Here is a 25014-nt window from a genome sequence, read left to right on the forward strand (position 1 = left end):
GAAGCTGATCAAACAAATCATCTATCCTCGGGAGTGGGTAATGGTTCTTCACCGTTACCTTATTCAGCTCCCGATAATCAATACACATACGATGCGACCCATCCTTCTTTCTCACAAACAGGATTGGCGCTCCCCAAGGCGAACTGCTTGGCCGAATGAAACCCTTGTCTAACAGCTCCTGCAGCTGTGTAGACAACTCCTGCATCTCAGGGGGAGCTAGTCGATACGGTGCCTTGGCTATCGGAGCCGCACCAGGGACGAGGTCGATCCGGAACTCGACCTGTCTCTCAGGAGGTATCCCCGGCAAATCCTCAGGAAACACATCCGGGTAGCCTCGAACAATAGGAACATCATCCACTGTCGACTTGCCCTTCTCTCGGGCATCCAAAACGTAGGCTACAAAACCGGCGCAACCCTGCTGAACATAGCGCCTCGCCCTTGCGGCGGAACAAAAGGTCGGTCCTCGCTGTGGCCTCTCACCCTGAATCACCAACTCTCCCCCACTGGGAGTGCGAACCCTCACTAACTGAAGCTCGCAATCAATCACCGCCCCATTGGGGCTTAGCCAATCCATACCCACAATAACCTTATTCCCTCGCAGGGGAATAGGTACCAAATCCACGGAAAACTGCTCATCAAATAACTGAAGAGAACATCCTCTGTGCACTCTGCCGACCCTCACGGTCCTATCATCCGCTATCTCAACCTCTAATGGACAATCCAGCTCCCCTGGAGCTCTACTGAACCTCTTGCTAAGCGCAAGAGATACGAATGATCGGGTAGCCCCCGAATCGAATAATACCAAAGCAGAAATGTCGTTCACAGAGAACGACCCTGAATAAAACATACAACCATAAGCAACATTTAATCAATAATAATAAAGAGATAAGAGGAAGATACATACCCGTCACCACATCAGGAGTCGCTCGCGCCTCCTCTGCTGTCATCTGAAACGCCCTACTCTTCGCCACTGGCGCATCAGCTCGGCCCTGCCGGCCATCTGTAATCCTCAAGGTAGCAGGGGCAGGTGCAGCCACCTTCCCTGCTGAAGCTAAACTCGGACACTGGGACTTTTTATGTCCCCTCTGATTGCACTGAAAGCAAATCAGATCTGATGCTGCGACGACAGTAGCAGGGGCCGTACAATCCCTACTCAAATGCCCAATCCGACCGCACTTGTAGCAGCCGGAACTCCCTGCCTTGCACGCTCCCTCGTGCAATCTCCCACACTTGCCACATCGACCGTGGCTCTGCTGACTCCTAGATCTGTGATCCGAAACCTTGGGCTTTTTGCCCGAACTGCCTGAACCCGAAACCGCCTCCGGTTTCCTCTTCTTCTCCATCTCAAGATCAATCTCCCTCTCCCGAGCTCTAGCAATCATATCTTCCAGCGTTTTACAGCTGGACCGGCTCACAAACTGGCGGATATCGCTCCGCAACATCTCATGATAACGGGCCTTCTTCATTTCCTCATCAGCTACATACTGAGGAACGAGAAGAGCCCTCTCCCTGAACTTGGCGGTGATCTCCGCCACTGTCTCTGTAGTCTGGGTGAGGTCCTGAAACTCCCTAGCTAGCTGTTGCACCTCAATGACCGGTGCAAACTCCGCCCTGAACCTGGTAGAGAAATCAGCCCAAGTCATGGCGTCCAATGCTGCATCATCCCCAATGGCATGCCCGACCTCCTCCCACCAATCTCGTGCCCTGTCCTTCAGAAGACAGGACGCCAATCTGACCTTGTCCCCCTCGGGACATCTGCTAGTACGGAAAGCGTTGGCCACATCTGCCAACCATCTGGTGCTCGCTATGGGGTCCCGCGCCCCATGATAGTCCGGGGCTCCACATGCCCTGAACTCCCTGAAGGTAAGGGTGCGCGACCCCATCATGGCCGCCACCTCGGCACGGAAGGTGCCCAGCCTCTCATCCATCAGCTCTAGAATCCCCTCCTTGATCGAGCCGAAGATCACAGGAGTCTGCTCTATAATGATGTGCGTAATCTCCGAAGAAAGAAACTCTCGGGTCTGCTCATCCATGCGCTCATCCCCCGAGCCTGAACCTGATCCCTCCCCGGCACCTCCGCTGCCGGCTGCTGGTCTCGAACGCAAAACCACCATTCTGAAACACATCACAATCACATCAGAAAACAGAAATATCTTGAGGGATCATTGATACTACAACTAGCTTCCTGGTCTTGTCTCAGCCTTTCTTGATTCGAGTACGGATCCTCTGCTTCCAGTAGTACGAGCCCATACTACCTTCCACATCTATCCGTACTTTCTTCAAGAACTGCCCTGACTCCACCAAGTCACTTCTACTACTACTGATCTCTGCTACTCTCATCCTAGGCTTGCCCCAGGGAAACCTCAGACTTAGCTCAACTAGTCCTCAGCTGCTGCAGGTCTCCTTATAATGCTAATTAACCATCACCTGAACACCATCACATGTGACGAAGATTAGATAATCCTTCAAGTAAAAGACCCGTCCCTATAACGGTTGGACTCAAACAAGAGCTGCGCAATAGGGTCAGTTCCAGCACTCTGGGATTATTCAACCCTGCTCACATGTGGTGTATCGTGTTCACCTAATGGCTAACTTCCATCACTCAGAATTCCCACAAAGCACGAAGCAGGCAGCATTCGGATAAAGGAAACATACTCAGGCAAAACTATTCTCAAAATGAGAAACTGATCTAGCATACAGTGCTAAGCTCATACTATCAGGCATAACCTAAACAGGCTATCCTACTGCTGTCTACTCATTACTAGCATGCAATACTCATAAAGTTGTAACACATAAGGCAGACACATAAGGCATCCTCCTAGATCCTTAGTCCTATACTAGCATGCTATTCAACTGAAACTGAAACTGAACAATAACTTGTATGGATAATTTGGGAGTACTTACTTGAGCTCGGCTGATCGCATGCACCACACCCTTATCTTGTTTAAAAATTTCTTTCTTTCTAAGTGCTTTCAAAAATTCTTTTAGAAAACATTTTACTTTTAGAAATCTTTTTATTTCCCCTTAGTTTGAGTTCAGATACACCCGGAAGTGTATCCAAATCCCTCAAACCAGGGCTCTGATACCAACTTGAAACGACCCAAAAATACGACCCAAAAATTTTTGTTTTTAATATAATCAAAATTGTAGTCAGAGCATCATATAATAAAACCATACGTGATGTATTCCAAAACATAATAACATACTGTGCGGAAAACTGTATCATACTACATCATATCAAAACATCTAAATCAATCCCAGGCTAAAGCTGAGGCGGTAGTGTGTGCGATGCCATCATCCCGAGCTCTTCCCTTTGCCTGCGGAAGTACCTGAAACCAAAACTGAAACTGTAAGCACGAAGCTTAGTGAGCTCCCCCAAAATACCACATACCATACAATAGCATATAACACATATTGGGCCTTGCCCACTGCATCGGGCCGAAACCCGGAAACTGCATCGGACCGAAATCCGGAACTGACTGGGACCTTGTCCCCTGCATCGGACCCAAGTCCGGAACTAACTGCATCGGACCGAAGTCCGGAACTGACTGGGACCTTGTCCCCTGCATCGGACCCAAGTCCGGAACTAACTGCATCGGACCGAAGTCCGGAACTGACTGCATCGGACCGAAGTCCGGAACTATCTGGGACCTTGTCCCCTGCATCGGACCGGAGTCCGGAACTAACTGACTGAACATATCATAACATATCAACTAGCATGAACACATATACTGCATACTGCATCGAGCCGTAGCCCGGAACACATAACACGTAACACATAAAACATAGCACATAAATCCTGTCTGAGCCACGAAGGCATCAAACATTCTAGCTGCTGCGTCGGACCGAAGTCCGGAAACTACTGCTAACTGGACGGGCCGGCATTGTGGCCTTAGACCCGTCCCTACTTGAAGGAAACTCACCTCGTAAACTGGCGGCTGAGTGTGTGTCTCTGAAAGCTACCGGCTGCTGCTCCTGAATCTCCTCGGCTACAAGCCCGTAAACACACTCAATCAAATACTAAACACTGCACTTGGGGTAAAATGACTCTTCTACCCTTGGTCAAAGTCAACTTACTGTTGGGGCTGACTCGCCGAGTTGGGTCACCCAACTCGCCGAGTCCTATTCTCACTTCTCAGTTCTACCCGCTGCTACTCGTCGAGTGTGGCATCGACTCGACGAGTACCCTCTTGATCCAAGAACTCAGACAATCTTCATCCGACTCGCCGAGCCGTATGAACAAACTCGACGAGTTGTTCATGATCCTAAGAAGATTGCCTTGGACTCGCCGAGTTGTATGAACAACTCGCCGAGTCCCTTCATCACTGAGTCTACCCTCAACTCGCTGAGTCCACTCTCTAACTCACTGGATTCACTCGACACTGGTCAAAATGAAGGACTCGGGAACTCGCGACCCAACTCGCCGAGTCGTTCTTCCCGACTCGCCGAGTTGCCGCCATGCAACTGATTTTTACTCGATTTTGTTTGAATCCAACGCATACAATAGATAGATCTGAGTCCAATAAGCTGATTTACCACGTAAAGTTTCCAACTTTACGTGCACAACCTCATGAATAAGGGAAATAAGGCTAAAAGATGCATAAAATGGGTAGATCTATGATTATTATGCAAAGTAACTCCAAAAAGACAGAAGATATGGGCTCTACAACACCCCAACATTCAGATCCAAAGGTATTTCGACTTATTAAGACATTCATGCAAACATAAGGCTTGGAACAAACATCAATTAGCTCTTAGAAGAGCTCCAATGGAAGTTTAGGGCATATAACAAGAGGGAACTCCGGAAATACCTCAAATAACTCAGATTTGCCCTTGAATCTTTGCACTCCAACTCTTCTCCTTGCTTCTTTCTTCTTATCCTTCTTCACACCTTCACAAAATGGCACAAAACACTTAGCTCACACAAGGGAGGATTAGGGTTCTTTCTTACAGTGTTCACAGGGTGAGGGAGGCGAGAATGGGGCTATAAGGTGGTTTAAATAGTGGGCAACCCGGGGATTTAGGGTTTCACCCAGACGGATAGACTCGCCGAGTCCAGAATATGGACTCGCCGAGTCCCCGGCTCACGCGTGCTCGCAGCCGCGACCCTACTCGGCGAGTCAGGCTATGAACTCGCCGAGTTCCTCTTGCAAACTCATAACAAAACCCAATAAATTAACATACCGGGAACGGGTCGTTACAAGCAGGCTACTATCAGAGATTCATTCAGGATTTCTCCAAGATAGCCGTACCCTTGACGCGGCTGACGAAGAAAGTCGTAGTCTCTCGGTGGGGACCCGAGCAGTAGGCTGCGTTTGAGACACTGAGACAGAGATTGTGCGAGGCACCAATTTTAGCCCTGCCAGAGGGCGTAGAGGATTTTGTGGTTTACTGTGACGCGTCCATTTCAGTGTTGGGCGCGGTACTGATGCAGAGGGGGCATGTCATTGCCTACGCTTCGAGGCAGCTCAAGCCTCACGAGGCGAACTACCCGACGCATGATTTGGAGTTGGGGGCGGTGGTTTTTGCCCTCAAGATTTGGCGGCATTACCTCTACGGGGTTCGATGTACCATCTACACGGACCACAAGAGTTTGAGGTACCTCATAGATCATCCGAATCTGAACATGAGGCAGCGTCGGTGGTTGGACGTGGTGAAAGATTATGATTGTGAGATCCTCTACCACCCAGGGAAGGCCAACGTGGTGGCCGATGCGCTTAGCCGCAAGGCGGCACCGATCAGGGATATTTGCATGAGGATGACCGTAGTGACTCCCCTGTTGGAGCAAATTTGGGAGGCTCAACAGGAGGAGCATCGGAAAAGCGAGCGTGTGGTGGGTCAGGTTTCCTCCTTCGATTATGATAGCTGAGGACTATTGACACTACACCGTAGGGTGTGGGTGTCGTATCACGGAGGCGTGCGCCAGATCTTGATGGAGGAGGCGCATAAATCCCGATTCTCTATTCATCCAGGGGCGACGAAGATGTATACGGATTTTCGTCTAGATTATTGGTGGCCCTGCATGAAGCGGGATGTGGCTTTGTACGTCGAGCGGTGCTTGACCTGCAGGAAGGTCAAGGGCGAACATCAGAGACCGCATGGCAAGATGCAGCCGTTGGACATCCCATTGTGGAAATGGGAAGATATCACGATGGATTTTATCACGAAGCTTCCCAGGACCACGCGTGGAGTAGATTCAATTTGGTTCATCGTGGATCGATTGACCAAGAGTGCTCATTTTATTCCGATTCAGGAGAGCATATCGGCCGAGAAATTGGCCGACATCTATATTAGGGAGATTGTGGCGAGGCACGAGGTGCCGGTATCGGTTATCTCGGACAGGGATGTGTGTTTTACTTCCAGGTTTTGGAAGAGGTTTCATGACGAGTTGGGCACTCGTTTGCATTTTAGCACCGCCTTTCACCCGCAGACAGATGGTCAGAGCGAGCGGACCATCCAGACTCTGGAGGATATGTTGCGGGCGTACGTGCTAGACTTCGGTGGTAGCTGGGATACCTATTGATCTATTAGATCCATAACACATTCATTTGGGGAGATTGAGGGGACTTTTGGTGCACCTTGGAGCAAGTGGAAGAAAGGAGAAGTTGAAGAGGTCAAGGAGGGGGACTTAGATCCATAACACATTCATTTGTGGTCATCCATTCTGGTAATAAAGTTTCCATATTGGTTATTGATCTATTAGATCTTGTTTGTCCCTAAATTGTTGCTTTTAAGCCCTAAAACCCCAAATCCTTGAAGAGAAACCTTAGGGTCGGGTTATACTTCAGATTTGGACTCTCATTACCTTCTTGAAATGTTACGTTTCAGTCATATTAGTGATTAAGGTCCCTCTTGAGCTTAGAACCCCATTAAGAGCTTAGTTTGGACATTTGAAGCCCCTAAAGCTATGCATGCACGTAAAGTTTACAACTTTACGTGATAAGCATGCCCTAGAAGCCTAGATCTGTGGTTTGGAGCCGCTGCATGGCTCAAATCAGGTCTGTATAGAAAAAGGACTGAATGAACTCGGCGAGTCCTATGAAGTTAGCCGTGGACTCGGCGAGTTGGATGAGCGACTTGGCGAGTCCGATGAAGATTGCCTTAGACTCGACGAGTTGTTCTTCAACTCGACGAGTTAGATGAACTTGGACTTAGTATGTATGCATCGAGGAAGAACGGGTCGAGTGTTCGCTAAGCTCGACGAGTAGAAATGGGTGTAGATCTAGAACAGATGGAAGGGACTCGGCGAGTCCGGTCAACCAGGAAGTTGACTTTGACCGGGGGTAAAATAGTCATTTTACCCTAAGATTAGTTATCAATATCTGACTTAGTGATTTTGGAAATTTTAGCTGGGGAGCTCCGGTTCAGCAGTCAGGCGCTCAGCAAGCAGACTTTCAGCAGCTATTTCGAGGTGAGTTACCTTCCAGTAGCGGTGGGTCTAAGGCCACAATGCCGACCCACCAGTAGGAGACGTATGATAGATGATTGTCTTTGTGATATCATCTAGGTTTGCTACTACCTGATATGTTAAATGCTAGCATAATATGTTATATGTGACAGTAGTAAAGTTCGGTTGTTAGGACCGGAGGGTAGTCAGACACCCCAGATACGTCTGACAGTATGTGATGTTATGTTTATATGCTAGCATGATCTGTTATATGAGTTAGAGGTAGGAGGAGGGGAGCAGTCCCCGAGTTCGGTTGTTAGGACCGAAGGGTAGTTCAAACACCCCAGATATGTCTGATAATATGTTATGTTATGATATGTGATAGTAGTAGTAGTAGGGGTGAAATAGTCCCCGAGGTTCGGTCGTTAGGACCGAAGGGTAGTCAGCACCCCAGAACGGCTTGACATGGGTAGTCAGCACCCCAGAATGGCTTGACACGGGTAGACGGCACCCCAGAATGGCCGCACGGGTAGTCGGCACCCCAGAATGGCCGTATTGGGTAGTCAGGCACCCTAGAATAGCCTGGCAGTATGTATGATATGTGTTGTATGGTATGTGGTACGATGGGGGAACTCATTAAGCTTTGTGCTTACGTTTTTCAGTTGTTGTTTCAGGTACCTCTTCAACTAAGGGAAAGGAGCCGGCGCGGTAGCCGCATATCACACACACTCTTGTTTCCGCAGTTATGAGTTTATTCTGGGATTGACGCTCTGATATTTTGGTTGTTGACATGTTGTGGATTTCAAATTTGGTTTCCGATGTGAAATGGTTTAATTAAACAATGTTTTTAATTATTAATGTTTTCTAAGTAATGTTTTAAAAACGAAATTTTTGGACGTGAAAATTGGGTCGTTACAGGGTATCTCGTCATAATTTTTATGATTTCTTTCGCATTGTCGTTAGCTCTGAATTGATAAACTATTTCATATGATTTTTTCACATTGTCATTAGCTCTTAATTGATAAACTCTTTAATATCTCGAAAATGGATGTTAAACGATACATGTGACCAATTGACCTTGAATTTACCACCATGGGTGGCCCAATTAGATCTATCTCATAAGCTTACAACCACTTGCATTGCCTTATGAGGAAACCCTATACCATTCATCATGTGGTTTTTGTATAAACTTATTGGAGCACATTCCAAAAAAATCCAGGAAAAAATAATAATCCGTAGGCCTTATTTAACAATGTTTTTTTAATATTAAGAATTAGTTGTTAATCAGAGATATCTTTATTTTCAACGACCAGGTCACCCTATTGAAACTTGTGAGACTTAATAAACGTGGAGCCTCTCCATTTTAGAATGTTTACCACTTAACCATCTCGATGATGGTTGTAAATTTGATATATTTGACTAGAGTATATGCTATCGTAATATTTTTTCATGTGATATTATCTACAATAATACGTTTTTAGTAGTATTTCACACAAAAAAAAACTTGAGAAAGAAATATAAAAGTTAGGTTTACTTAAGAACAATTTGTTTGTGTTAAATGCAAAGAATAACAATTACTCTATGTTGATCCTTAATTTAGAAAATGTTCATTATTATACATATAGCAATATACGTTAACAATTGTCTTGTTCCTAAGACCACCTATAAAAAATGAGTGACCATTAGAAGGATAAAAGATTCAAACACATAGCAATGGAAGAATATTTCATATGCTAACATGTTTCTTTCCAAGTTTAAATTCGAGATGTATGCCAAATTATGGGCTTAAATTTTGAGTTTCATCCCCGTTGTTTTTTTTAGGATTTTATTGCTTTTTCGAAGAGAGAAGGGGTACATTTCTAAGGTTTAATCATATACAATTTGAATATATATATATATATATATATATATATATATATATATATATATATATATATATATATATATATATATATATATATATATATATATATATATATATATAAAGAACTAAGAGTAAATAACAAAAATCATATGAACGTTTGTGAACCAAGTAGAGCCAGGAGTGGGCTTGATTTTTTTTCAGCTATAGCCCAATTCTCCCAACTTTCAAAGTGGAATAGCCTTAGCCCAAATTTGATTGAGAGCATGTGCCCGGTTGTATTAATAAGAAAAACATCAAATTTAATCCTATTCCAATGTGAAAATTCTCAAATTGTTGACTCGTTGAGGGAACCTCCCCTCCTCTTGTTGTTGCATCATATCATGCTCTTAGAGTCTTCTTATTTGAATTTGTTCAAGAAATTGCATGACATTTGTGTTTAATTTATTTGAATCTGATGAATTTATTTATCTCGATGTTCAACCAATTCTTTATTTCAATTTCAAGTGACCCAGTGGTCATGGACAAATGATGGTCGGCAGAGAAGATAAAGAGGGGGAGAATGTGAGTTGTCGATTATGGTGGGGTGGGAGAGAGGGGTTGCAAGTCCCTTTCTCTTTTGTGTTAATAATAGTAAAACATTAAGAAATTAACAACTAAAACATATACATTAAGGTAAATTGTCATTTTAATTTTGACTTAGACAAAACCTATAATAAACACGGACTGTTTTAAGGGGTTCTTGGTGTGGCACCGACAACCCCTAACTTTTTTGTCCGCAATGGAAAAAATTTCGATTTTTCAATTTTTTTTACCTACATTTCATATATCGGCAACACCTATGATGTATTCTTGCGCCCGTCACTGATAATAAAACTAGGCTATAAACACAATATCCGTAATTTTTAAACTCTTTGGACGACACCTAAAAACAGCAAACCTCAAGGATCATTTTTACAGGTTTGTCTTATAATAAATTAAAGTAAATTACAGAAAAAGAATCTATGTGGTTATGTACTTTTCTTAGTCAAGTCTCGAGTTAAGAATTTAAACATAATTTGGCCTTAATGTTTGTTTTGTCACATTGTGGTCCCTAAAAGACATAAAATGATTAATTGATTTGTTTATTTTTTTTGTGTTATCAAAGAAAAAATAGGGCCACCACTCAACCTCACCATTGAAATTTCGAGAAAAGGGGTTAAGCATATTGATTATTGGGTGCGTGGTTGTATCAATATTAGATGCAATACTGATACAACTTACAATTGTATATTTGTTATAGACTCGTATTGTTTACGGATATAAATCTTAATTAGTGGAATATGTAATTGATTAGGAACAGGGTTTTTGTAAAGAAGACGAGCTTCAAAAAAAGACAAGCTCGCTAGAGAAGGTGTTGGTTGACGTATGCAAAGAAAGGGAGGGGCGAAGGGGTTGGAATTGGATGGTTGGCTCATCCTTTTTTAATAGTAAATAAAAATATAATTTTTATTCAACGGCAAATTAAAATATAGTTAAATATTAAATAAATATAGCTGTTCATAAATATATATATATATATATATATATATATATATATATATATATATATATATATATATATATATATATATATATATATATAGATTAAATAAATATAATATGATTACTAGACTAATTCAATCATTTTATATCTCTCAAAGGCCATTCTGATTTATATATATATTTTTTTAAAAAAAAGGCATTAAGAACGGTTTTCAAATTGAAAACTCAACAATTGATAAATAAAAAATATAAGGGAAAATGACCTTTGAGGGTAATAAAGTATTCGTCTTGTATTCATTAGGTCCCTTATCTTTTTTTTTGTCTTTATTATACCATTGAACTTATAATCCCTGTTCACCAAAACCCTTGATACCGGTTGTTGTAGGTTACTACTTATGTGGATATTACGTGGCATTATGTGCCATAAACTGGGCTTATTAATTGCAAAGTTACAGTACTGCATCGTTCTTGCCCGTTCTTGCCCTAGATCGACATGTCTTCTTCTTCTTCTTCTATTTCTTCCAAACGAAATTTTGAATTTCAACCTGAAAACCCTTGTTACTGTGGGTTGCCATCTCGTGTACGAACTTCACGAACTAAAGACAATCCAGGAAAAAAATTCAGATTGTGCCCAAACTCCATGGTAAAGCAATTGTTTTTTACTTTTCGTTTAATCTTCTTTCTTTAACCAATTTGTTACTTTTTTCAAGAATGAAGGACCAAAATGCAAGTTCTGGGAATGGTTGGAGCCTGAAACCCCTAAAAATGAAGTCAATTCTGGGAAGGACAAAAAAGAACCGTGCAATTTAACCCTCAAAGTTTCTATATTGGAAAACGAGATCAGCATATGTAAGATGAAGATGGAACAAGAAAATTTGGTTGTTAGACAAGAGTTTGAAAAACTCAAATGGAAGCTATTTACTCATAAAGTTGTGATGATTGTGTTGTTTCTGCTGTTTGTGTTTAAGAAGTAGTTTAGCCCTTAATTTAACCCTTAGTTTAGCTGTATTCAAAGACTAAATGTAATCCTTAATGTTGTAATTTGTTTGATGTATTATGACTAAATCTTTTTGATTAATGATAGTTTGATGTTTTGAGTGCTTTCCAAGAAGTATTAATTTGTTTAAAAGGTTAATGAATTGGACATGATGCATGGGTAAAATGGTCCAGATTAAATTTGGCAGTGAATTGTTATTGTGTTGATGTGATGCATGGGTAAAATGGTCCAGATTAAATTTGGCAGTGAATTGTTATTGTGTTGATGTGATCCAAGGGTAAAATGGTCCAGATTAAATTTGGCAGTCAATTGTTATTGTGTTGATGTGATCCAAGGGTAAAATGGTCCAGATTAACCACATTGGATACATCAAACATTTCTTAATGTATTAAGACCAAATCTTGGCATTAATCAATTGTTAATGTCTTGATGTGATCCAAGGGTAAAATGGTCCATATTAAATTTGGCAGTAATCAATTGTCAATGTGTTGATGTGATCCAAGGGTAATATGGTCCAGATTAACAACAACAACAACACCAAACTTTGCTTAATGTAGTAATACTAAATTTACTTGATTTATGATAGATAATATAAGATTAAACAATCTATATGCAAATAACCGTACACCAAAGCATATAGATAAAAGACAAAGTTGTAATATTCCATCAGCATGTGCACTATTACAAAAGCTGTGCCCACAGTTGTCCTAATATGTCAAAAGATGTGCCATGTGCCATGATTCTTAAATTTTTCCCAATTACATATTTATAAGACTAAAAGTTTGTCTTTCCAAATAAAATCATTCCAACACCATTGGGTTGTGTCCAGTGCTTCCTTCTTTCTTCAAAACCTTCCTTCTCAACCCTATCTTGGTAATTCTTTCTGAGTATTTTCGTATCCTCTGTCTAGTTGCAACTGGTTGAGCAGGGACATCAACATCTGGATGTGGATCATCTACTTGAACTGGATCCACTGGAGGAGCTGGTACATCAACTGGATCCATTGGATCTGCTTGAACTGGTTCAACATGTGGAGCTGGTACTTGAAGTGGATCCACTGGATCTTCTTGAACTGGTTCAACATGTGGAGCTTGTACTTGAAGTTGATCCACTGGATCTTCTTGAACTGGTTCAACATGTGGAGCTGGTACTTGAATTGGATCTACCGGATCTGCTTGAACTGGATCAACCTGTGGAGCTGGTACTTGAACTGGATCCACTGGATTTGCTTGAACTGGATCCACTTGAACTGGTTCCACTTTACCTGCTATACAAATATGTAGCTAATGAGTTGGATGTTCCATTTAAATTATATTGTTTTAATAGCATACCTTTCTCTTTTTTACATTTTTTAGGTTTCTTGTTTTTTGGCCTTGAAGTGGATGCTACATCTGCTGGTCTAGTAGGACATGTTGATCTATTGTGGCCCCTTTCTCTACAAATAGTGCATCTATTAACTGAACCTGCTTTTGAGATAGTATGCCTTGTTTTCCCCTTGCTTTCCATCTCAGATTGATCTTTTTTCCTTTTAAGGGTTGGCCTTCCTGGTAACCTTCTTTTTTGAGGAGGCAATGGCTTCATGTAGGGAGCTTCAGGCCACATGGAACTACCATTAAGTGGGTTAATGGTATGGTTGTAACAAGTCAAGAACATGGATGTATGGAACCATGGTGCAACATAATCCTCTGCATTCCTGTTAAGGTATGAAATGGCTGCCACTGCATGCACACATGGGAGACCTGATACTTGCCAAGATCTACATCCACATGTGTTGTTGTTAAGGTCCACAGCATATCCATCATTTCCAATCCTAACTTCATATTGTTGTATCCCAGATGGTATAACACCCCAAAATCTGCCCAAAAAAATAAGAAGTTCTATTAATCTTATATATGAGACATATAATATTAATATAATAGAAGTTATATCATACCTTTGCTGTTTCTTTAGCTTTGATATCTTCAACCTTATAGATGGACATATTTTTAAATTACCCCAACTTTGTCCCTCTTGCAACATTTTATACATCCTCTCCATTGCATAAATCCTTATCTCTTCCAACATGGTGATGAGTGGCCTTTTCCTAGCAAGATCAATAATGGAGTTGAAACTTTCTGATATGCCATTCTCATAAGCATCACAAGCCCTGTCCACTTCAAAGAATGCCCTGCACCAAATTTTAGGGTCCCTTTCCATGAGGTGTTCATAAGCCAAAGGGTCAATTTTTTTTATGGAATTCATTTCTGCCTCAAATTTTGGTTGAGTAGTACTAGCAGCTGCTGCCCAAAACAACTTCCTATATTGTTCACCTTTGAATCTTTTCTTGAAGTTAGCATATATGTGCCTAGCACATTGTCTATGCTCTGCTGCTGGAACCCTTTCTTTGACAGCCTCTATTAATCCCTGAAAGAAAGCATGAAATAGATGACATAACAAAAACATTCAACTTAAACAAAACAAAACAGAAATATACCTTGTGTTGGTCTGATATGAGGGTCAATCCATGACCAATTCCCATTTCAATGTCATCCAGAAGGAGGTCAAGAAACCACTTCCATGTTTCCTTATTTTCAACTTCCACCACAGCCCATGCAATAGGGAAGATGTGGTTGTTTGCATCCCTACCCATAGCTGCTAACAGTTGGCCTCTACATATACCCTTTAAAAAACAACCATCTACCCCTATTACCCTCCTACATGCTGCAATCCAACCATCCTTCACACCCTTAAAACAAACATACATTTTAGAAAAGTAGGTTGTGGAATCAGGCATGACATTCACATCTATCTTTACTGTTGAACCAGGATTTGTCCTCATTATTTCTTCTCCATAACTCCATACTTTACCATAATGTTCCATCAAACTACCCTCTATCTCATCCAAAGCATATCTCTTAGCATTTCTACATTGAGTGACACTAACAATCAAGTTAAACTTTGTACTCACTTTGGCCTTCATTTTCCTTATGCTCATTTTAGGGTTCTTCACAAGTTGATTCTTAAAATGCATTCCAATCCATTTATATGTTACAATGGAACCAAGTTTGAAGACTCTTGAACAGTTATGTTCATCAACTAATGACTTAATTTGGAAAGACCTTTCACTGCTCATCCAGGAAGCCCACAGTCTAAAAGGACAAGAGGGGTTCTTGTTCTCTTTACAACATCTCACTAATAACCTCTGACTATCATTTTTCTCAAAATAAAGGTTGTACCCATTCTTCACTGCATAGTTAGTCAAACAATTTTTCAATTCCATGGGGTTAGAGAATCTCATACCTAGAATTGGCACCATTTTGTCCCATTTCTGGTTCTCATTATGGATAGGGTACACTGGTTTGTCATCTCCATTCTTGGTTTCAACCTCATCAGTTTCAGCCTCATCATCTATATCCTTACACATACCTGACACCCGATGTAAGAATTCATCACCAATAGTCTTGTCAAGAGAAGGAATGTAATCATCTGCTTCATGCTCATATGGAACATCATCAGAAAGTTGTGAATCTATATCATCATCCAGGTCTTCCTCAGAATAATGCCCTTCATCATCTTCCATTACTTCCATATCAGCCCAATCAAGTACAGGTTCATTTTCGTGGTCTATATACACATTCATTCTTAGACCGGCTTCATCACTATAACCCGTTTCAATAAACTCAAAGTAGTCAGCATCATTCCTAATTCTCCTAATACCCTCTGCCAATGGTTCATTTCTAGTGCAATAATATACATTATCACAACTGCCTTCAATCAACTTTGCAATGAACAAGTTAAAGTCTTTGAAATCCATTGCACCAAAATCGACATCACGGATTGAAACAACAACAGCGTTCAAGTACACTAATGGTTTTCGTGCGAATAAACCATTATAATGTATATAAACTGTTAAATACTTACTTTGTTTGGAATCGGAGGCCATCTTCTTCACTATAACACTCGCATTCACCAGTTCTCTTCAATTTCCTAACCGTATGCTTCGATTGAACTTTTTCTTCCCTCAATTAAAACGAACCCTAACTGTAGGGTGAAAGAGAAACGGTAATTAAATGTGTTCTAATTCCACGTAATAAGACATGTCATCTCTAATTAAATGTGGTAACCGGTAAAACAGGTGATAACCGGTATCAAGGGTTTTGGTGAACAGGGATTATAAGTTCAATGGTATAATAAAGACAAAAAAAAGATAAGGGACCTAATGAATACATGACGAATACTTTATTACCCTCAAATGTCATTTTCCCAAAATATAAAGCCAATTAAACACATGGACCATTTTGTAATTCACTCAAATAATTAAAAACGTTTATTTGCGTTTCAATTGGAACATATTGTAATTGTTATATTCAAATAAATCATATTCACATCCAGATCTTCACCCACGTTTTAAATTGGTTTATCCAGTAATCCAAAGTCCAAACCCAGATTGGATGAACAGATTTATAAATAACCGTATACAATAAAAACATTTTGAGTTGAAAATATCATTTATCCACCATATGAAAAAAAAAAAAAGTAATGTTGAGTTTTCACACGATTTAGTCTGTATGTTGATGTGGATTTTTAGTATTTTTTTTTCACGTTATTTTTTTATTACGAATCCTGAAGCAGATTCACACCATTATTGGTCCCTCTAGAGCCTATCGTCGCCGAAATCGCCATATGAGAAAGTCACATTAATATAAATAACTAACTATCTTATTACACGTCAGTAAAATACATGCATATGGCGTATGCATTCACATGTAAGGATACTAGTCATTTCATATAAATTAAGCCGAAAACCTAAGTTGTGGACTTTACCTGAAAATATATATTACGAGAGACTAGAATGACTATTTCAAGTAATTGATTATCTTAAGATAACATATTTTTGAGTGGCAACAAAATATTTTACTAGAGAAAGTCTAGTTAGAAACTAACCAATAAAAAATTACATGGTTTAGGAATTAAAGCAAAAGTGGGATTCCTAAGGACCTAAACCAAATAAAAGTAATCGTAAGCGATTGCAACCGTATAATATCCCATCCTCCAAGAATTTTCCTCCATTACTCCTTGACAAAATTGCAACTGATGAAAATGTAATCAATCATCTCAATATCAGCATCACAAATAACAAATGGACTTTCAATCTCAATGCAACCCTTTACTTTGAAAGGTAAAACGGATCCCATTTGATCCAATAGTTTTTCCTGTAGCCAATCCCCCCCTCTCACTCACAAACACAAGTGTACTCCTAGCATTTTCAAGCTTCCCAATTTTGATGTTGTAGGTATAAGATCACCGTCAATCGATAATGAATCACATTTCCAAAGCGTTAGTTTTCATTTAAATTTGGTATGAATCGGATCCAAGCTTGCATCTTTGTCGTATTTTGACCAAATAGAAATCCTAGATCCAAAAACCGTAATTTTTCCGCTTTGCATCACAATAGATCCCTACATTTAGTCACCTCTTTCAAACTAACAGACACTCCATATATATTACTTTTAGCATTAGGAGACTAGAAACCAAGTAGAAAAGTCTCAATATCCGAACAATTATATTGCATTATTAATCAGCCAACTTTCACAACAATAAGAGCATTCTAAACCCACCAAAAATTGTGGTTTCTCATAAGTTTCTTTAATTATTGCATTAAAACCTTCCATAATAATTAGTAAAAAAAACATGAGAAAACCAGTCATATTTTTAGACATTCTAAATTTTATTAATGAGAGAAATAGACTAGCATAACGGCTAGTAAAAAACAAACAAAAACAACAAGTAGATGTCGGTTTTGAAGCCATCCAAACCGGTTGATATTTTCTGTATACCTAGTTTTACACCGTCAAAAAGACTATGTGACAAACTTATCAAAAAGATCCGTCGCTCTCGGCTTAGAATTATTAACAATTAGAATACCATCAAAATTATTGATGGTTTTTAAGAAACGCGGAATGACGGAATGAAAATGAACGATATAAGGTAACATTACTAAATAAGTAATATTATTAAATAACTGCATATTGTTATTGTCAATAAGCAAAGTCATTTTCATAAGAAAGAAAATAACAATCGGTATCCTACTTAATAAATGAAGGTTTTTTTTTTGTCACATGTCAATATTTTATGAGTTTTGATATTTGTCATTTTGTGGTATTTTTAAATAAATGTTTTTTTCTATTTGTCATTTTCTCATTTTTTTTATTTTTCTTAATTAACAGATCATATTTACACTTTAATTAATAATTGTCTTAATTAAAAATAATCAATAAATTACAATATTACAACTCATATACTATTTAATGTGTTTCCTTTTAAATTTCAAATTTAAATAAATTTTTGCATAAACATTTATATATATTTTTTTGTTTTATCCAACCCGTATAACATACGGGTCTCACAACTAGTATAATATATATTATTAGTATTAAATAAATAATATTATTTTAAGAGGAAAATGCGGGTTTGTCCTAAAATAACATCGCTTATTTTATAATATAGATAATTGGGATTTTAAACGAAAATAAAATATAAAAAGGAGTACACTTTTTATAGTGGTCCAATGCGAAAGTCAATGTCATGAAAAACACAAAGATGACAAATTTTCATTATATTCCAGTTCAGTAAAATATTCAATCGCTATAAACAAATATGTATGTGCTATATGAACCAAATTTGAAAATATAAATAATCATACATTTTTAAATCCAAGTTGTGACAAAAATTGAATATATTGTAATTTGTATATGTTTGAGAAAAGGGGCAAACTTGTCCACGGATATGTCGCGTAATGGATTGTGAAGTTTGTTTAACAAAAAAACAACTAAGCTCTTTTAAGTCCTCACCAACTTTTTAGCATTTTTATTCCTTTTATGTATGATAAAAATTTGGATTATAGCCGGTCACTAATAAGCCTTGGGGAAATAATATATAAACTAAAGGGGTGTGTGGGATTGTTTGTTTAAAACAACCTATATTTATCTTTATGGGAAAGAAGTTTTTATATACTTCTATTAAACATCAAAATGTCATATTTATCTAACTTAATCTATAAATATCTTATTTGCCTTTCATAAAACTTTAAAATATCGAATACACTCTTCTTTTATATATATATATATATATATATATATATATATATATATATATATATATATATATATCATTTTTAAATATCAAAATATTAATAGTAATATCTACAATATCATCGATCTACAACATAACAATATTCAACAACAAAAACTAAGTAATTAATGAATACATTCTAAGGAGATGGCCGAAGATGAAGCATTTTGTTTGTTAAAAGAGCGATATACCAACAATTTAGAAGTAGACGTTCCATTTATAAACGTAAGAATAATATGGTTAAAAATTTTAATTATTTTAATAACTCTAAAATATAAAAAATTATTATAAACTATTAGAAACGCTGTAAAAAAATATTTTGGCAAATATGATATTTTAAAGGTTTATAAAGGGTAAATATGATATTAAGAAATTAAGTTGGTCAGATATGATATTTTGATGTTTAAGAATAACATATATGAAGTTCTCCTATATTTATTTGTAAATGTGTTATTAGCTTATCCAGCATCAAAACGGAGTTTTAGAAAACATGTTTGGATTAGTTTATTTGATATTAAAACGAAATAAGTCGATAAGTTATTTTTAGTGTTTGACAAACTCTTATTTTACGTATAATAATAAAACAACTTATTAAAAACTCATTTAATAAGTCAATAAGTAAGTAAGAAGTTACTTATCAAAAACTTGTTATTTAAGTCAATAAGTGATTATGAAATCTTTTCATTTAAACATTAAAAACTCCTTATTAACGATGATAAGTCGAAATAAGTCAATAAGAACTTCAAATAAGCAAAATCTCAAACAACCCGAAATTAGATAGTTCATTTATATAATTGGGGTGATATGGAGTATTCTTTTATTATGGTTTTCGTTTTTAATATATATAAAGATCGCTTATCGGAAGCAGCTTTATTTCTGATAGTTCTAGTATCTATGTTATTCTCTGATCATTGTTAAACTCATTTATTAATCCAACACCCAGGTAAACAGATATGGTGGAGCGCATGATTCATTCAGTAAATTTTGTTGTATGAAAATCACTCATACTAATATAAAAAGTAGAACACTTACGTCTGGTTCCCGAGTTGTAGTAGAGAAAACAAAAGAAGAGAAAAGAAAGTAAGGAGAGAAAATAAGAGAAATGAAAGGAAAATAAATTATCTTTTGTGTTCCCGAGTCGGAGAGAAGTGGAACGAAAATTAAACATTTGGTTCTTTTTTTCCAAATTCTTCTGAATCGGAAGGAAAGTTAGGAGGAAAAGTGATCCTTCCATTTCCTTCCACTTCTTTCCTTTAATGAAACTCGGGAATACCAATTTCTTTTACTTTATTGTAACACTTGAATTTCTGGTATGATATTTATGGTCCTTGTGTATTTATTAATTTTCAATTTGGTCCTTATGTTTTACGCGAGGCGTACCACAAGGTACGCTTAGCGTACAAGCTGTAAAGCGAGTACACAGGGCGTACCAAGTGGTATGCTTAGCATACTCATGCGAAGGCTTGGTCGGGGTTCCGGATGCGTACGCGGGGCGTACAGCCTTGTATGCGAAGCGTACGTAAGGTTTAATGAAAACCCTAATTTTCAAGTGTGGTCACTATATAAGCATCCTTATGGCTTTTGAAACCCTCATTTCTCAACTTCCTCAGACCCTTAAGCATCATATTTGAAACCCTAAGCCTCTCTCTTGCATTTTGCACTTATAGTGTCCATTTTGGTGTGTTTGTCCAACTTTCAAGGAGGAGCTTGTAGATCCGGATTATCTGGTCCATTTCTAGCTTGTTTGAGGTGTAAAGTTTTACTCTTTCTCTTTAAAAGTTTAGATCTCCTTTGTTTGAGTTTTGGACCCTTTTTGGTCCCATAAATGAGATCTTGTGGTTTAATATCACTTCTGAAGCTTAGAGTTGTCACTCTTGGTGTTCTTTTGGTCCTAAATTCATAAAATTGTCATCTTTGAAGCTTATATACATCCATGCATGAGTTAAGGCCATTTTTTTGAAAGTAGAATGTTATAAATCGAAGTTGGGATCTTTTGGGGCATGCAAAGTCACCAAGTCAGTGACTTTATGGTTCTATATACTCTTTGGGACTCAGATTTGTGTTTTGGACCGTTGGACTTAAGCATTAAGAGCTTAATAGAAAAGTTGGCTTAATGGAGGAGTATGTTGGGCATACAAGCCATACAGCGAGTACGCTTAGCGTACAACTAAGTACGCCCTGCTTACTCAGTCGGATTGGGCTTCGTATCTTTTGGGCCTCGGTTGGGCCACTTCTTTGGACCTTGTTGCTTTGGGCCTTATTGGGCCATCTGAAATCAAGCTTTTGGACTAAGGAAAATTATTGGGCTTTATGGTAAGGCATGGATGGGGTATTTGGGCCAAATTTTGAATATTGGTCCATAAGTGGGCCTTGGAGGAACAACTCATTTTGGGCCTTTTTGGTTTGTGGATTTGGGCCTTAGTTTTGGTTCAAACTAGGCTTGGGGTAAGATGGTCATTTTACCCTAAGTATGGATTATTGGTTATAGACTGGAACCCAAGTGTTAATTGGGTGTTGTTTGGATTGTTTAGCTCGGAGAGTCGTCTGGGCAGCAACTAGGGATTTCTTTTAGTGAGATTCAACATTCGAGGTGAGTTTCCTCACTGGGTTTAGCGGGTCTAGGGAACCAATGTTGGCCCTTATTGATTATGCTAGGATGTTAGGATGTTGCGTGACCCTTGCATGTGTTATGTGTTGCAATGTATATCAGACGGGGCTCGATGTCAGGCGGGGCCTGAGGACAGGAACATATGCTAGTGTTTATGATCATTATATGTGTTAGAATGATTATGTGATATAGATTGTATGTGTATAGTGGGCGAGGCCCAGTGACAGGCGAGGCCTGAGAATAATAGATTTGTAAACCAAGCAGGCCCCGATGCCGAGCGAGACCTGATGTAGGGCGGGGGCCCAGTATGTGATTTATTATGTATGGTATGAGGCAGTTTGGGAACTCACTAAGCTTTGTGCTTACGGTTTTCAGTTTATGTTTCAGGTACTTCTGGTTCTAAGGGAAAAAGCTCACCACATGGATTCCACTTTTGAGAAATCACTCTAATTGTTATGTTATTGAGATACTTATTTTTATTTGAGATGTATGAATAATGTTTTTGGAATATTATTTTATTTAAATTAAAAATAAAATTTTTGGATCATATTTTTAGGACGTTACATTTCTTCTCAATTCCACCCATTTTATTTCTTTTCTTTTCACATAACGGGGATACATTTCTAACTATTTGAATACAAATCATTAGAAAAAATATTGAAACAGACCTAGTTCACAAAATGTGTAACACATAGTTTTCAGGTATGAGTTTTATGCTCGATCATGTGAATTTTTGGTGGCCATAACTGTTGGATTAGTGTCTAATTCCATAACTATTTTGGTATGTACTTGACCCGATTATGAGCATGGTCCTTTTGGGTTGCCTTCACCATAGCAATATGTAGGATGAATTAAGGAGAGAAAGGTTTAATTATTATTTATTAATATATTATAAGAATAATATATTAAAGGAGAAATCATAATGTTTAATTAATATTAGTCAAGAATTAATTAAGAATTAATTTTGTGGCTAAAGAGATTAATTAAACTTAAGGGACTTATTGTGTAATTATAAGATAATTACATAGATGGGCTTATGGACTCCATAGAAGGTGGAGTGGACGAATTCTATGGGGGAAACCCATTAGAAGTCGTCCAAGGCTTCTAAAGAAGGAGTCCATGGGTTGCTTAGGGCTTAAGCAGTCAAATTAAGGTTTCCTTGTTAGATAACCCTAATTGCCTAAGTATATAAGGAGCCCTTAGGCACCAAAAACGGGGCTTACACTTGGATTAGGGTTTCCAACCGGTTTTGGTGCTTCCCCTTTCTTCTCTTCTTCATCTTGTTGCTTAGTGGTGTTTGTGACTCCATTAGAGGTGCAACACTTGAGGCACTAAGCTTTCTGAAGCCAATGATTGATTGTTATTGCTATATAACAATCAAATGTTAGATCTAAACCCTATTTTATGTTAATATGATTACTTGTATGCTAGATCTAGGGTTTATAGCTTTGGATATTCAATTGCATGTTCATTAGACAAACTAGATCCAAAAGCTATTAGAGTTTGCATGTACACCATAGGAATGATGTTTTGCTCGAAACCCATCAGTGGTATCAGAGACAATGCTGTTTGGTTGATATATTTGATGCTATAATGGATTATTTTTGCTTACAACTCAAAAATTAGGGGTTTTGGGTGTTGGACTCGCCGAGTCCATGGCTGAACTCACCGAGTCCATGGTGAAGTCGACGATTCCATGCTTGACTCGACGAGTCAGCTGGTTAGAAAAGAGGTAATTTCGGGATTTTGTGCATCTTCGGTTGTGAGATAGTTACCAAAACGTTTTTTATTGATAAAAATCAGATTTTTATAATATTGTGTGATTATCCTTGCCAAAATAAAAAGATAACTTCATATTAATTAAATAATTACTTCCTTATATGATTAAATTTAATTATTTAAATTATTTGGTGAATTATCTTGCATGAAATTGGACTAGGTCAAAATTAGATAATCACCAATTAGTTGTTAATTGCCTTATTTGAATTTTTTGATCTAGTATGTTCTTGATAAAGTTTGAAATAGTTTCAAATTACTCCCTTTTGGTTTTATATTTTAAATTTGAACTTAAAAGTTTTGTTTATTGAATTTAAATAAGTTAAACCCTAATGTTTTGAAAAGTTTCAAAACTTGCCCTCAAGTTTTGGATTTTAAAATTGATTAAAAGTCTTAATTTGAAATTTTAAATTCTAAAACCCTAGTAATTTGAAAAGTTCAAATCACACCCTTATGGTTTTATTAATTAATTAAAATGTATAATTAAATGAGATTTAATAAAACCATAAAGTTTTGGTTTACATTTAATTAAATTAAAAGTATAATTTACTAAATTGAACCACCTAGTATTTTAAAAGTGTAAAATACATCCTATACTATATATAGCATTAAAAGTCTAATATTATATATATATATATATATATATATATATATATATATATATATATATATATATATATATATATATATATGTATGAGTAAACAGTCAGTCTTACCGTTAGTAGACCTCATTTACGAAGCTGGTCTAGAAGGGGTGTTTAAGGAAATTGCCTATAAAATGACGATTGAATGGGTATCCACTCTTACCCACCACACTCTTGACTAGTGGAAGGTCGTTAGCCGAACGGGTAGGATAGGACAGGAACCTTCCATTATAAGTATAATGAAGTACAAAGTAACTAAATGCTTTTACAAATTCCCAAATCATAGTTACTTTAGGCAAAATGTGAAATTGTATGTTAATCCATGGAATTACACTTCATACCCTTATCAAACGTTAGTGGAGCGTGTGTGGTTAACTGGCACACTAATTTGGGGATGACATTGGTAGTGAAGGGTGGCTCGATGCTTATCATAGATCAATGGAGCGTGTGTGGCTAACCGGCACATTGATTAGGTGATAGTAGCATTGGGTGCACCACGTGATTCGTATGGTTATTCACACCTTATTTGTGATCCTCGGCATCCCAGTAAAAAATTGTAGGGCATAATCGAGATTTAAACATGCCATTGAAAAGTTCAATGAATCTCAAAAGATCTAAGAGTTTCAATTCATTTAAAACTTAAATTTCCTTTTCATTTTTCATGGTGGAAATTGGTAAATCATCATTTACCTACCTTCAAATATTCTGCGACTAGATTACGACATCCCTCTTCTAGGTTGTAGAGTATTGTGTTGGATCCTAGACTTGATGTTTCATTTGGGTGTTACATCAAGAATTCTAATCAACTTAACTTGAATTTTCTCCCGTTTTTGTAGATGTCTAGTTCTGACAATCATGGTCTTCCCAAATCCCATGGAACAAGCTTTCCAAATGAAGATGATGTTCCACGATATGATCGAGGAACAAGAGATCATGCTTCACTTCCGCCACCTCCTCCAATTGTTCTCCCTAACCCACAAGTTCGAAGGCTTGAAAAGTTCAAGCTCACTCAAGCCCTATTGGCAATTAAGCATGAAGATGGAAAGTCTGTGTGTGCACACGTCTTAGAGATGAAGTCATACATTGATAGGTTAAGGATGTTGGGTG

General features: G+C 38.1%; 1 protein-coding gene across 1 annotated transcript; it reads right to left on the minus strand.

Annotated features, from left to right (window-relative positions):
- Window positions 1-12569: 12569 nt before the first annotated feature.
- On the minus strand, window positions 12570-15974 carry LOC111885508 (uncharacterized). Its single transcript, XM_023881751.3, has 4 exons — window positions 14243-15974; window positions 13703-14172; window positions 13101-13624; window positions 12570-13033 (listed from the first exon to the last, which is right to left on the minus strand). The coding sequence occupies exons 1-4, from the start codon at window positions 15689-15691 to the stop codon at window positions 12570-12572; spliced, it is 2907 nt and encodes a 968-aa protein (XP_023737519.2). The 5' UTR covers window positions 15692-15974.
- Between the last annotated feature and the right edge of the window lie 9040 nt (window positions 15975-25014).

This window comes from Lactuca sativa, chromosome 9, assembly GCF_002870075.4.
Source record: "Lactuca sativa cultivar Salinas chromosome 9, Lsat_Salinas_v11, whole genome shotgun sequence".
Classification (NCBI taxonomy): domain Eukaryota; kingdom Viridiplantae; phylum Streptophyta; class Magnoliopsida; order Asterales; family Asteraceae; genus Lactuca; species Lactuca sativa.

Coding starts and splice junctions, on each gene's coding strand:
- LOC111885508 (XM_023881751.3), bottom strand. CDS start 15,691: ATGGCCTCCGATTCCAAACAAAGTAAGTATTTAACAGTTTATATACAT. Junction 14,173..14,242: donor TCATATCAGACCAACACAAG/GTATATTTCTGT, acceptor GCTTTCTTTCAG/GGATTAATAGAGGCTGTCAA. Junction 13,034..13,100: donor AAAATGTAAAAAAGAGAAAG/GTATGCTATTAA, acceptor TTTGTATAGCAG/GTAAAGTGGAACCAGTTCAA.